Source organism: Podospora pseudoanserina, chromosome 5, assembly GCF_035222485.1.
Source record: "Podospora pseudoanserina strain CBS 124.78 chromosome 5, whole genome shotgun sequence".
Classification (NCBI taxonomy): domain Eukaryota; kingdom Fungi; phylum Ascomycota; class Sordariomycetes; order Sordariales; family Podosporaceae; genus Podospora; species Podospora pseudoanserina.
This window is the reverse complement of record NC_085924.1, coordinates 3,406,049-3,419,350: the sequence shown is the minus strand read 5'-3', so window position 1 is coordinate 3,419,350 and position 13,302 is coordinate 3,406,049. Positions and strand designations below refer to the sequence as shown.

General features: G+C 53.7%; 5 protein-coding genes across 5 annotated transcripts; 3 read left to right on the top strand and 2 right to left on the bottom strand.

The window, feature by feature from the left end:
• Positions 1 to 25: 25 nt before the first annotated feature.
• On the top strand, positions 26 to 1,860 carry QC764_0083980 (uncharacterized protein; the record flags this gene model as incomplete). Its single annotated transcript, XM_062940838.1, has 3 exons — positions 26 to 214; positions 278 to 773; positions 878 to 1,860. 3 exons carry the CDS (start codon positions 26 to 28, stop codon positions 1,858 to 1,860), a joined length of 1,668 nt encoding a protein of 555 aa, XP_062799473.1.
• Positions 1,861 to 2,064: 204 nt separating this feature from the next.
• Positions 2,065 to 3,892, bottom strand: QC764_508150 (uncharacterized protein; the record flags this gene model as incomplete). The annotated part of the gene is made up of 3 exons (XM_062948073.1): positions 2,065 to 2,435; positions 2,487 to 3,673; positions 3,731 to 3,892. The coding sequence occupies 3 exons, from the start codon at positions 3,890 to 3,892 to the stop codon at positions 2,222 to 2,224; spliced, it is 1,563 nt and encodes a 520-aa protein (XP_062799472.1). The 3' UTR covers positions 2,065 to 2,221.
• A 374-nt stretch (positions 3,893 to 4,266) lies between these two features.
• On the top strand, positions 4,267 to 6,199 carry CAT1 (catalase A; the record flags this gene model as incomplete). Its single annotated transcript, XM_062948072.1, has 5 exons — positions 4,267 to 4,442; positions 4,498 to 4,528; positions 4,606 to 4,741; positions 4,796 to 5,793; positions 5,847 to 6,199. Exons 1-5 carry the CDS (start codon positions 4,434 to 4,436, stop codon positions 6,197 to 6,199), a joined length of 1,527 nt encoding a protein of 508 aa, XP_062799471.1. The 5' UTR covers positions 4,267 to 4,433.
• Positions 6,200 to 6,877: 678 nt separating this feature from the next.
• QC764_508130 (uncharacterized protein) lies at positions 6,878 to 8,201 on the top strand (the record flags this gene model as incomplete). The annotated part of the gene is made up of 2 exons (XM_062948071.1): positions 6,878 to 6,931; positions 7,002 to 8,201. 2 exons carry the CDS (start codon positions 6,878 to 6,880, stop codon positions 7,536 to 7,538), a joined length of 591 nt encoding a protein of 196 aa, XP_062799470.1. The 3' UTR covers positions 7,539 to 8,201.
• Positions 8,202 to 9,225: 1,024 nt separating this feature from the next.
• On the bottom strand, positions 9,226 to 12,288 carry QC764_508120 (uncharacterized protein; the record flags this gene model as incomplete). The annotated part of the gene is made up of 1 exon (XM_062948070.1): positions 9,226 to 12,288. One exon carries the CDS (start codon positions 12,286 to 12,288, stop codon positions 9,226 to 9,228), a length of 3,063 nt encoding a protein of 1,020 aa, XP_062799469.1.
• Positions 12,289 to 13,302: the final 1,014 nt, after the last annotated feature.

Below are 13,302 nucleotides of genomic sequence, written 5' to 3'. Positions count from 1 at the left end.
TATGAGCAAGGCGTTTATGAGCTCAATGGCAGGCATTGACGAGCGTGTTGCCCGTGTTGAGGCGCTCATCAGGGCGCAGACAGAACTGCTTCATGAGCGACAGTTTTCGCAGATTAGTTCAACATACCAGGGCCTCGCGAGAACTACAATACGACAGACAATCTTGAAATTGGAAATGAAAACAGCGACAGTATGCTCCGAAGACACCATCGGTGTTCGTGGTCGACCTTTCATTGCAACATGCCACACCGGCTGCTGATGCTGTTGCCACACTCAGCAGCGTTCTGCAACGCCAGCAATTCTAAACAATTTGTTGGGAAGATTGTTTCTTGGGTATTCTGGACTACCACTTCTCAGTTCAAAGTGCGACAGCGAAGAATGCCGCGGTGCTCGCGCCAGGCAAGTCAGCATGGAATACTGGTTTCCCATCTCACTGTGGTCCACCATCATCAGACTCCAAGTCGTGACAAGCCTCAACGGAGGACCATCACTGCATCTCGATTCTCTCAGAAGAATACCCGACTCTTCTCAGGCCGTTGATTTTGCTCAAAAGGGTAACACACGGGGGTTGCAGTATCTCTTCAATAATGGACTTGCTTCCCCACGAGATGTCAGCACAAGCCGCGGCTACACTCTGCTGAGATGGGCCTTGTATGCGAAGCAGTACGAAACCGTCAACTTTCTTGTTCACGCTGGCGCGGACGCAGATTACCGACCGATATCCGAATTCGACAATAGTCCAAGACTCAAGGCGTGTCATTTCTTGCTGGAAGGTGGGCTATCTGAGGCGGCAACAGAAGCTCTCAGGACAATCATACGGGGAAGTTATTTTCTCGATGACTTCATCGAGGCGTCCAAGTTTACGCAAATTCACAAGATTGTCTTGGGCTCTCGCTTCAGATCCTGGAAGAGGAGCTTATTCGGAACCCTGGGGATATGAATGTTCAGGACTCCATGGGACGCACTCCGCTGGCGTGGGCTGCGGCCAAGGGTGATGTCCAGACAGTGGCCACGCTGCTCAGCTTTGGTGCCGACCCCAACATCATGGATGTCCAGATCTCTGGACCATTGTCCAATGCAGCAGCTCAGGGTCATACTGCATGCGTCGAACTTCTCCTTGAGGCAGGGGCAGATCCGGACCCTCTTCCCCCGAAAGGTGTCCAGAAAGGCAGCCCGCTTAGCGTCGCCTCGCGGAACAGCAAGGACGCTACTCCGCTTAAGAGATTGCTGGATTTCGGTGCTGATGTCAACACCCGTACGGTGGAAGGAAAGACGCCACTATTCCATGCGACAAGGAATGACAACGCCAGTTTTGCCATGCTCCTTTTGGAGTACGGTGCTGACTTGAACGCCACGGCCATCACAGGGGAGACACCTCTCACGACGGCAATTACTTACAACAGCCACAACGTCCTACGCCTCTTTCTCGATCGATGGTCAGAATACAGCGTCTGCCCTCGTCTCAAAGGGCCGAATCTCATCAAAATTGCGGCGTTGTACGGTGACGTGGGAACGATGGATATTCTGGCGAACGCGAGTCACTTTCGGTCAAATCATGACAGGGAGTATACACTCGGCAACTTCAAGGCTATTCTACGTCAAAGAGAGGATGTTACGGAGGAGCTGGTGTGGGCATTTGATGAACTTTTGAGTGTCATCAATGCGGCGCCGGATATGAGGAAGGGTGAGGAGGATTTGATGGAGGCTGGATTCTTTTCTTGCTTGGGTTCGAGGTCGAATACGTGGGAGGATGGTTTTTGGAGGAAGAAGGAGGACCCGGAGAGTGATGAGGAGTCGGTAGAGAGTTTTCAGGATACGGTTGAGAAATTGGAGGTAATTGCAGCAGCGGAGGTGCGTTAGATGAGTAAAGATAGGGTCATCAAACGCGTTGCTGTTTGTGCGCATCGTGGATTGTTGTGACCTGCTGTGAGCAACACTCGGCAAATGTCTTTGATGTCATTTGCGTGTTCTTCAGAGCTACACGAGCTGGACAACGTCTCTCGTTCACTAGACAGGCATATACATTATCGAAGAACATCAACTGCCACAAGAAAGAACGAAATAGGGGTACATGAAATTGCAAAGATGAAGCGCCGGTAATCTGGATAAGACTCAACATTTGTGCAGCATAGAAGTTAGAAAGTCTTGGCACATTACCACTGAGTACCCCTGAACCCCCTGACCCACCTAGAACAACCTGATGGGCAAAATCCCCAGGCATCTACTCCAACGGATCCCTCCAAGCCCTCAACTCCATGGCCTTCGCATACTCCTCATCAGTCTCCAAATCAAAGTGAATCGGTCTCGTGATCGGCACGATGGGGGTATTGTTCTCCTCCAACTGCTTGAGCCTCGCAGCAGTGTTCGGCCTCGATTTGTTGATACTGTAGATTTTGACGCGGTGAGCAGAGGAAGTGACGTGCAAGTCCCAGTTCCTAATCTATCAGTTAGTACCAACCCCTCCACCATAATCGGGTTTTACTTACCAAGCACTCCTAACAAAAGTAGGCTGCGTATTCATCGCATTATCCCAGCACCTCACGCACATCTCCAACCACCCCTCCGCATCAACCGGCAAATCAACCCACCATGTCCTCCAGGCGTAAAAGTACTTGGTAGACATATTCTCCGCCGGGACCTCATACCAAATACTCCCCCCATCTCCACTAACTTCCACCCTCACCGGCCAGTGCCCTCCCCCAGAGTAAGCCCACCCCGCCAGCCTAACCCTCCCCTCATGCACAATGTGATCCATCTTTTTCGGCGTAATAATCGCCGAGCTAACTGGCATATCCTGAATGGAAAACCCATTACTGTACCTCGCATTCTGCTTCCCAATCTGCGGCGCATAATACAAATACTCCTTACGCTGCACCGGCGCCATGCTCGGCCGGTGAATAGCCCTGACTTTATACAGCCACTTGACGCTCCTCGCCCCAATATAACCAAACACCACCACCCTCACCGGGAACCCATGAATCCTCGGCAGCTGCTCCCCGTTCATATCCCACGCCAGCAGCACCTCATGCGCCTTGACCTTCCTCCACGGCACACTAACAACATAATTGTGCACCCCCCCCTTCTTAAAGTACGTGTCCGCACCATAAAACTCGATATTATCCGCCCCCTTATCATCAACAAGACCACCACAATACTTGATAACCCTCTTAAGCGAAACCCCCGTCCATCTCGCAGTGGAGATAGCGCCCTCCCCCCACGGCGCGTTGATCAGTTCGTCGCCGTCGCCAGGGTACTCGTGTATCTGCTCTATCCGACGAGTACCGCTGCATTGAAGCGTGACAATATTAGATTGCCTAGGAAAAATCCTCTCATCCTGAAGCTGCGCCAAAGTGAGTTTTCTCGGGTTCTTAACCAAACCGCCAATGTCAAGAGTCCATTTAGCGGGATCGATGTCAGGGATGCCGCCGTGGTTGCGGACAAAGTGGTCTTTGTTGTTTGTGAGTTCTGTTTTGATGAGGCGGTCGCCGGGGGGTTCGCCGTTGTAGGGGAACTGCAGGATGTGGGTCATGTCTGGAGATTTTTCTTGGAGGACGGTTTCCCAGCTGTGGTGGAAGATGTGGGCTAGGCCCAAGGCGGAGTGGTATTGCTTCCAGCGTTCGCCCGTGAGGACGGGGTTGGTGGTTGGGAGGGGGTTGAGTTGGAACTCGGGGGGCTAATGTGAATGGTGAGTGTGTGTTTGAGGTGACCGCGGTCAGCTGCGAGAACTCACTTCGGGAAAATCATATCTCTTTAGGACTTCCTGAGCTTGCTTCTTCTTCTCGGGGAATTCCTCCCATTCGACATATCCCTTCCAACCCTCCTTCTCCTCAGCAAAGTGAGGTGTCTCCCCCTTTGGCCTGAAAGGCAGTGCGTTGGGTTCTGCGGGGGCCATGGGGATGTCTGCGTGGCCGGACGTGTGGGTTGAAACAAGCTTTTGCCGAGGTATTTAGAAAAAGAAGGGGTGACTGCCGGTTTTGTAGTATTGAGCGGCCTATTTCTCCGATATCACGATTGCTGTGTTTTACACGGTTCTGCAGGTGGCTGAGTGACTGTGGTGCAGGACGGTTACAGCAGCACATTTTGGTAATGTTGTCATTGGCACGTCATGCGTTTACACTCCGTTATTACCATTATTTCCACGAACAACCTTTCGAGAACCGGATTCACCAGATAAATAACTTCTTATCGGATTAATTTCGATTATCGTAAAGTAGTAATGGGTGGTGCAATCTGCGAGTATCTCAGAGCGGTGACGTCAATGACACCAGATTATCCACCGATGTTGATGATATGTTGATGATGCGTGGATGTGTGCGAGATGGTATATCAATCGAGTGCTAATGATTAAGTTGTGTCTGCAATAACTGCTACTCCAAACAATCCTTTTGTACCACTATTATTGGAACGGCAGAAAAGAGGTTGAGAGCTTCAAGATGGCTCCAGTAAGTCAGACACCATGATGGAGGCAGGCCAGGTTCATGCTGATGACAGTGCAAGGACGACGCCCCCATCGTTACATTGGCCGAGGGTACCTATGCATCTTCTATCACCTCTTCTGAGTAAGCACTCTATGTTGTGACACACAACTGACTGAGCACTGCCCAGGCCGGCCTGTCCATGACCCAACCGCGGCAACTGTTCTACGTGGTGAAAAGCCCAAGGGAGGGCAGCTATCACTTTTATCAGACACCCAGCTCATAGAGACCCTCGCCCACTTTCCTCGGGAGAGGATTCCTGAAAGGTAGGGCCGACCTCGCGCTCACCCATAGGCAGCCACTAACTGACATTTGCACAGAGTCGTACACGCCAAAGCCGCAGGAGCATGGGGTGAATTCGAGTGCACTCACGATGTATCAGACTTTACATCCGTTGCTTTCCTGAGCAAGGTGGGCAAGAAGACCAAGGTCCTCGCCCGCCTGTCGACAGTAGCCGGAGAGAAGGGGTCTTCAGACACCACCCGAGACATCCGCGGGTTCGCCCTCAAGATGTTTACCGAAGAAGGCAATTGGGATTTCGTCGGGAACGATCTTCCCGTCTTTTTCATCCGAGATCCCGTCAAATTCCCGAGTCTAAACCGCTCCCACAAACGTCATCCCCAAACCAACGTCCCTGACTCGACCATGTTCTGGGACTTTCACAACAACAACCAGGAAGGTGTCCACTGCCTCATGCAGCTCTTCGGAGGGCGCGGTATCCCCAAGTCTCTGCGCAACATCAACGGTTTCGGGAACCACACCTTCAAGTTCGGCAAGCCAGAAGACAGCACCTTCAAATATGTCAAGATCCATTTCAAGCCTGACGCTGGGATTCAGAACCTTGAGTCTGATGAAGCTGTCAAGTTGGCGGGAGAAGAGCCTGACTACCATATCAAGGACCTGTACAATGCCATTGAGAAAGGGGACTACCCCTCCTGGACGATGTACTTCCAGACCATGGATCCAAAGGAGGCGGAAACTTACCGCTGGAATGTTTTTGACATCACCCGCATCTGGCCACAGAAGGACTACCCGCTGAGACCCATTGGTAGGCTGACTCTCAACCGCAACCCCGACAACCACTTCCAGGACATTGAGCAGGCAGCCTTCAGTCCCAGCACGATGGTTCCTGGCATCGGCCCCAGTGCCGATCCCATGCTGCAAGCGAGAATGTTCAGCTATCCCGATGCAGCCAGATACCGCGTGGGTCCCAACTACCAACAGCTGCCATGCAACCGCGCCCAGTACGTCTATTCGCCGTACCAAAGAGACGGGCCGATGCGTGTGGACGGCAACTATGACGGTGATCCGGACTATGGTAAGTCCTCCACTTGACCACTCGGCACAGAGCCTCGATGCTGACTGTCCCAGTCCGATCCTCCTTCCACTCACTTCGTCTCGGCCCAGCAGATATTGCCCACGATGAGTGGGTGGGCAAAGTCACCCAGTTCTCGTCGGAAGTCACAGACGAAGACTTTGAGCAGCCTCGTGATCTCTGGAAGATCTTTAAGAGCAACGGTGAAGACAAGGTCTTTGCCAAGAATGTTGCAGCCCATGTTGGCAAGGCTCTTCCTCAAGTACAGAAGGCGACGATCGAGATGTTTAATCGGGTTGACAAGGAGGTGGGGGAGGCGATACAGAAGGCTCTTGATGAGTTGGATAGCGAGGGCGGTGCGGGGATAGAGCATAGCAGTGCTCCTTGCTCCAAGGAGAAGAAGAAGTAGTTGTGCCTGTCCATCAAGGTTCATCCAAAAAATTAAAAATAAAAACCTCCACCAGGCACCAACCTCTCGGATTTCGCTGCAAACACTTCCGCACAGACCACTTTGCGACAACGTGGTGACTGCCCCACTTCCTCCTCACAACGTCACACAACATCTCCCCTCTGATTGGCCCCCCGCTCACCATCCAACTCACCGACGACGGGCCACTCCCCCCCCCAGCCTCCTCCTGCAGGTGTTGAAGATGTCGGATGCTGCTGGAGGGAAAAATCAGGATGCGGTGTCGTGTCAGCTGCGCCGCGTCGGGTGGGCGCGGCGTTTCTTGACAAATCGCGAGCAATCCTTTTTTTTTTTTTTACTCTTCCTCCCATCTTTCTGTTTCCATCCACGCAGCAACACAGACGTCAGAATAAGGTTGTTTGATGGTCCAACGGGTTCCTGCGCAACGCTCGAACGAACGGCTGGTAAACAAAAACACAGATTCGGGCCCCACCCCTCCCGGTTTGTCGGGTCTGGTTTGCGACACACACACACACACACACACACACACACACACACACACAGGCTCGACCCTGAATTCCTTTCGAGAGCAGAGACATACAGCGATCGCTTGTCCCTGAGGACGTCATACGTGCACGATAACGAAAGACAGCTGCCTGACCTAAAGCACAAATCGCCAAAATGCTCTTCGCAATCATGTTCGCCTTTTGGCGCTTCATGGAGATATTGACCCTCGTACGGCCCCCTCCCTCCCGTTCCTTTTTCCATGCATACATCCCCTTCCTGTACTGACAATCCCCTCCAGGTCCCCATCGTCGGCATGCTCTCCTACTTCGTCAACATCAACCTCTCCGCCAACCTCATGACCCCAACCTCCATCCTCGTCCTCTTCATCGTCTCCGTCCTCGCCCTCGCCTGGGCAGTTTTTACTCTTTTCTCCTACCACCGCTCCTCCAACAACGCCCAATTCGTCGGGTTCATCGACCTCTGTCTCTTTGGCGCGCTCATCGCGGGCGTGTACTACCTCCGTGGGATCGCCAACGCAGATTGCTCCTCTGGGGCGATTCTGCGACAAAACGGGTGGCTGGTTGTCAGCGTTAACTTTGACAAGACCTGCGGGATGCTCAAGGCTTGCTTTGCGATGGGAATCATGAATGTTGTCTTCTTTTTTATCACGGCGCTGATGGCGTGGGTGCATGGGAGGCATACGGCGAGGGATGAGAAGGTTAGGTATGTGGAGACGAGGAGGGTGAGTAGGTCGAGGGGGGGGTCGAGGAGCTCGAGGAGGTCGAGGAGTTATTCTGGGAGCAGGGGGCATAGCCATCATCGGGCTTATGTTTGAGTGTGGGAGAGTTAGGGCTGGGGTGGGGGGTTACATGAGGTTTTTTTTCTTGGAAATGGTGTGATGTTTAAGGGCAGGAGATCTGACGAGTGATGGATTAATGTGTTTATATTAAGGCTCGAGTCTACGACGTGACGACCATTGAGTTTTGAGCGTTGTGTATTTGGGGGATTTTTTGATATTGTGCTTGGCTTTTTAGGGATTGTATAGATTTGCCTCGACGGTGTGGTTGTTGATGAACAGGCTGGGTGTTGCGCTAGAAATGTCCCGATTTTGGTTGTTTGTATCCCCAATCACTTTTATCTCTGTCGTCTGAAAAGTCATCGGAACTTGTGTGCCAGTCAATAGCAGGAGCTTTGACACGAAAGATAGGTAGCCGCCCTGTGATATTTTGTGATGAACAGCTTGTGGTGCCCATCAGGGGTGTTTGGTGCAAAATGTCAAGACCGGCGGCGGTTTGATGGGCACCAACACAACCCCACACGGCCGTTCAACATCAAGGCCTTCAACTGTCATGAGTGAACGAAGCGATTGCTCCCAAGACATCTCTGTGTTTATTGTTTATTCTAGGGCTCTACAAATAAATATGACATCCTCCCCTTTTAAACGACTTCGCAACCGCCTGCTCCCGCTACCACCATCCGAGTGTCCCCCCCCTACCCCGCCCTCCAAGCCTACTGGACTACCTCCCAACTTCACTCGATACTACCCCCAGCACCTCCCCAGCTCAAATCACCACGTTACAAAACCGCTTCCTCCTCATACTCTCCACCCTTGTCTCCTGCTCATCACCTCAATACATCACCCACTTCCTCGCCAACAACACAGACGACACCCACCTCCCTCGCCATTCCTGTGACGCCGTTTTCGGAACCGACGCAGCTGCTTGGATGGCGTTGAAGGACTACCAAAACTTGTTCAACCCGGTTTCATTAGAAGAGAAGTCATCAAACGGCCGCACAGTAACAGAACGATGCATCCTCCCCTGGCAACCCCGCAACACTCTCTACTACGGGAAAGACAGCAAAGGAATAGTGCAGACATATGCGATAAACGGGGACTGGAAACCACACGGCCCACATATGGTTAGAGAATACCCCACCCTTGAGATCGTCGCGGTCAAAAAGATATGGATAAAAGAAGACGAGGAAGGGAGATTTGAACAAGAGGGTCGAGGCGTACCTCAAGCTGAGGACATTGTTTCCCAGGTATCTTGGCACTTTTCGGTGCGAAGATGGGTGGGGTTATTTACTGTGGGAATATGCCCAACGGGGGGACAAGAGGATTCTTGGGGGGTTGTGCCAGGAATAACACCCCTTCAAATCAGGATTAAGTTGTGGAAAGGACTGCTAAACCTTCTTCGCGGCGTTGGATGAAACGGATGTGTCAGTGTAATACCATTACTTGCTCCCTCATGCCTTTTTCCAAAACATCCCCTCAAAATATTGATACACCACCACCCATTCCATATCGTAACACCTACACCTGCCACCCTAACAAAAACCGCCCTCAAGGAGCATGATCATCAATAACATCCAACCCATCAAAGTCGAAATCCCGTATCACCGGCGGACTGCTCCTCTCCCTCTTCCCACTCCCCCCCCTCACACGGCTCCCATCCCTCTCACCCCCGCGACTGGTATAAGCAGTAGTAAAACTCCTCCCATCATCCCCCTCCTCCTTGTTGTTATACCCCCGTCCCCGTCCCCGTCCCCGTCCCCGTCCCCGTCCCAGTCCCAGGGCGGGAGGCATAGGTCTGCCCCGGGGCAGCCCACCCCCCTTCTTCAACTGGATCAATATACCTCCCTCCCCCTCCACCAGGAGCCACCGAAACCTTGGCATTGTCCCGACGTCGCGAGGAGGAGGCTACCCTCCGTGATCCACCCCCGGCCGAGGAAGGGGGAGGCGACCAGATACTCGACCCCCCCGCCTCGGAACCAGTCTCGGAGTGAGACATGACAGACGCAGCAGAAGACAAGTTATTACTATACGCAGTAGACGGTGCGCGGCTGCTGCCGGAGCGGAGTGATTTGTTGTTATTCCTGTACCCACCCGCCGAACTGGGCGCCCGGGAGGACGGCAAGGGGAAGTTATACGACCTCCCACCGTAGCCATAAGCCGGGTAAAAATCGTCTTGCTCGTCGGTCGAGTTTTCTTCCGCTCCGCTGTTGGATACGCTGCTCCCCCCGTGCTGGGAAGTGGCTCGCCAAGTTTGGGGGATGACCCAGCAGTGGGACAACTCGTGGGATGCCTCTGGGTTGGCCGAGGGGTTGGAAGAGCCTTTCCACGGGGGGAGCTTGGTGTTGCCTTTGAGCCGGGGAGAGAGGTGGTAGGTAACATTGTCGCGGTAGCGGACGTTGGGGGCGTCAACCGAGACGGATGCGAGGGTTTGGAGGATACCATAGACAAGAACCCATCGGCCCCGTCGGGCAGTGGCGGGGTCAACTTCGGAGATTTTGTCGGATTTCTCAAACTTGGAAAAGGCATCGAGGAGGTCGGAGTGGGTGAAGTCTGAGCCGAGGATGCAGATGTTGGTTGCTTCAGTGTAGGCGAGTTGGATGCGGCGGTCGAGCGCACCAGCACGGGTGGTTGTGGCGGTGGGCTTTTTGGAGGATTTATTACCAAACATGCCGCCTCCGCTGGTGGATGGCGCGTCCTTGTTTGGGTTGAGAGAAGGGGGGATGGATTCCGGGACGAGGGGATAAGGGTGCGGGATGTGAGGGAAGCGGTGTTTGTTGTCAAACTCAATGAGCATGTCCGTCATCGGGAGGTCTTCGGTGTCAGCCTCAAAGGCTCGATTGCCGCTTTCGCTGACCATCATCCATTTCCTGCTGGAGCGTGCTTCCGACACGTCCCAGACAATGTCCCGGTTGACGAGGTAGTCGTATAGCGCGGCAAAGTCCTTTTGCAAGGCTTGAGCGACCGTCCGGGTGAGCCAGATGTCTTCCTCTTCTTCCAGTACTCCTTGGACCATTGCCGTGGCATAAGGATCTGCTCCTCCCGAGGGTGATAGTGGCGGCGGCCAGGAGCCATATTCCCGAGTGTAGTACTGAACGAAAAAGTTCTGCAGTCTGTCGGCAGCTGCTTTGGCTGGCGCAGCACCAACAGGACCACTGGTGCTGGCTGTTGTGGCCACAGCTGCCGGCCACATGTCGCTATACTGGAAGGCAGCGAGACGCTCCTCCGCTGCTTGAACACGAAGCTGTGTCTCGAGACACGCGCGTTCGAGAAGAGCTCTGGTGATAGGAGTGAGATATCGGAAATCAGAGCAAGTCTCAAGCCGTGAGTACATCCCCGCGCAATGCAAGAAGCTCTCGCGCCAGCCCTCCTCCCACCGGACGTCGCTCTGCTCGCTCCAGGCCAGCAGGCTGACGGCAGTCTCCGGGTCATTGCGCACATCATCAGTACCGCGGGCAGATAGATAGTTGAGAATGGTGCCAACATTGTCAGTTTCGGGTGGCATGTATGACTCCAGTCTTGAGTGAAGATCCGTCAGAGCTTGGTATAACGACAAGCCAACAAGGGAGGAGTGGTAGAGCATTGCAAACACATTGCGGGTAGTAATGTGATGTCGAAACTGGTCAAGTTTGCTCATGCTGACGGGGGTTGGGAAGTACATTTCGTACGAGATCTGCCCGTCAGCCTCCCAGCTGTTGTCTTCCGAAACTGGTGGTGTCGGGTGCCCACCACGACCGATGCCCCCTGCAGCAAGATGTTGCCCGTGTGTGTTATGCCGTTGCAGCATCGGTGGTGCGCCGGCAGGCGATGGTGGCAAGTGGATATCCTCTTCTGTCGAGCCCTCTCGTAAAAGTGTAATGAGGAACCGAGACTCGGTCGCCTCAATGATGTGCGAAGACAAGCGAAAAGACGGGTTTGGCCGCGGAGATTGACCCTTGGTCCCAAAGAACACCAGCACATCTCCGTTGGGGTCCCACAGCTCTGGATCCTTCCGCAGCTTATTCCAGCGCTGAACTGGTCTTCCAGCTCCTATCCACCGCCTGATAGGAGGCGCTCCTGAGGAGCCCGGTGTGGGTGGTAGTTTTCCGGAGGGTGGAGGCGACAGCATTCCTGTGTCGTCCCAAGGAACCCCGGGATGTGGTCCAGATGGCGATGGTTGATACTGGATAGGTGAAACGTCGGCATCATAGCCGTCGTTGAAGTCAGCTGAAATGGGAGAGGGTCGCACAGTGGCCGAAGACTCTGGTCTAAAGTCGCCAGCCTTCTCAGCGTTGCTCCCCTTCTTGTCCTTCTTCTTGAAAGCAAAAGTCTTGGCCAACCCCTTCCGAAAGTCATCACTCCTCTTGTCCAGCATGCTTCGCAGTCCGGACTTTTCTATCCCTGACACATCTTCCGTCTTGATGACCGGCCGCCGCGCACGAGCATAGGCAAAATCGTTGAGCGGCCTATTCCGCTGGGAAGTGCTTGCGCCGTCTCGTCGTCCATCCACACTGGATCCACTCTGACTTCCACTGCTCTGAGGGACATATGAGGGAACGTCTCCTCGATATGCCATCGTCTCATCTTCGCGAGCATGCTCAGAGAACTTCAAGAATCGCGCGTTTGTTGTTCCGACCCCTGTCACAAGATCCCTCTCCTGGCGGAGCGCTGGCATGGACCCTATCGGGTAATCGCTAATGGTGACATTGTCGGAGCTGGTGGTTGATTTTGCCCGGGCTCTACCATGACCCTGTTGCTCCCCCGTCTTCGTCTCGGTAATCTTTTTGCGCACGTAGGCACTGCGTCCAGACATGATGCTGGTCCAAGAGGCTCAAGAGAGCCGTATAGCTGAAAATAAGGTTGGAGAAATCGTGCGTGAAACTAGGTCGAACGTAGGGTGTAGCTTGAACATGGGCGGGGCGCGGCAGAGTTTTGATGGGAACGGCGTCTGTGATCACGGGTGATCGTTGCGGGCCGTTTCTGCACTCAAGAGGCGCTTGCAAAAATCTTTTGACTGCCGCTTCGGCTCCGGTGGAGGGCGTTGGACTGCAGATGGACGGCAAAGTTGAGACTCGTCAGCAGTTATATTGACGCGGGTAGGGGGTGGGAAAGGAGCGTATGTCGCGCAAGAAAGAAACAGGAACCGTCGAGGTCGAGAGCAAAGGAGGGGAAGAAAAAGATGGGTGGAAATTCTCGTTCGACGAAAAGGAACGGGATGCTGCTTGCTTTTTCCCAATGTGGCGGCGAGTGGGAGTCCGTCTTCCCTTACATGTATCGTTGGTTCTCAGGCCTCTCCTATTCGAGAATGCTGCGTCAGAGACGGGGACCAAGCCGATTGCTCGGGTCAAGGCTGTATGCAGTCGCAATCCTCGTCTGGAATCTCGGCGCACACCTGCAGGCCGGGCGAGGTATCAACGTTGCGGGCTGCTTATCGGCCGGGCAATAATAAGGTGCCAAGACAACAAGAAGGGCCGGCAGTAAGCAGATGCAATACTTGGGAGCTGATCGGAAACACAAAAGGGAAGGAAAGATGAAGAAAAGCAAAGGCGGATCAGCTTGATCTACAGCAGTTCACGAGGAAAGCTATCCATCGTGGGCCAGAACAAGAGCCATGCGAAGTAGGTACGTGATATGATGCCCTAGGAGATTTATGTCGTCCATGATGGTACCGTGGAATTGGGGTCTGGGGATCAGGGCTTCCTGAACCATCCAGTTTCCCGGGCGGCACGATAGTGATGCACCATCGTGTACCCTGTCCCAATATGAAAGAGGGGGCTACCCTACAACGGTGCGACCTTCTGATGCAGGACGAGATGACCGATGAGGC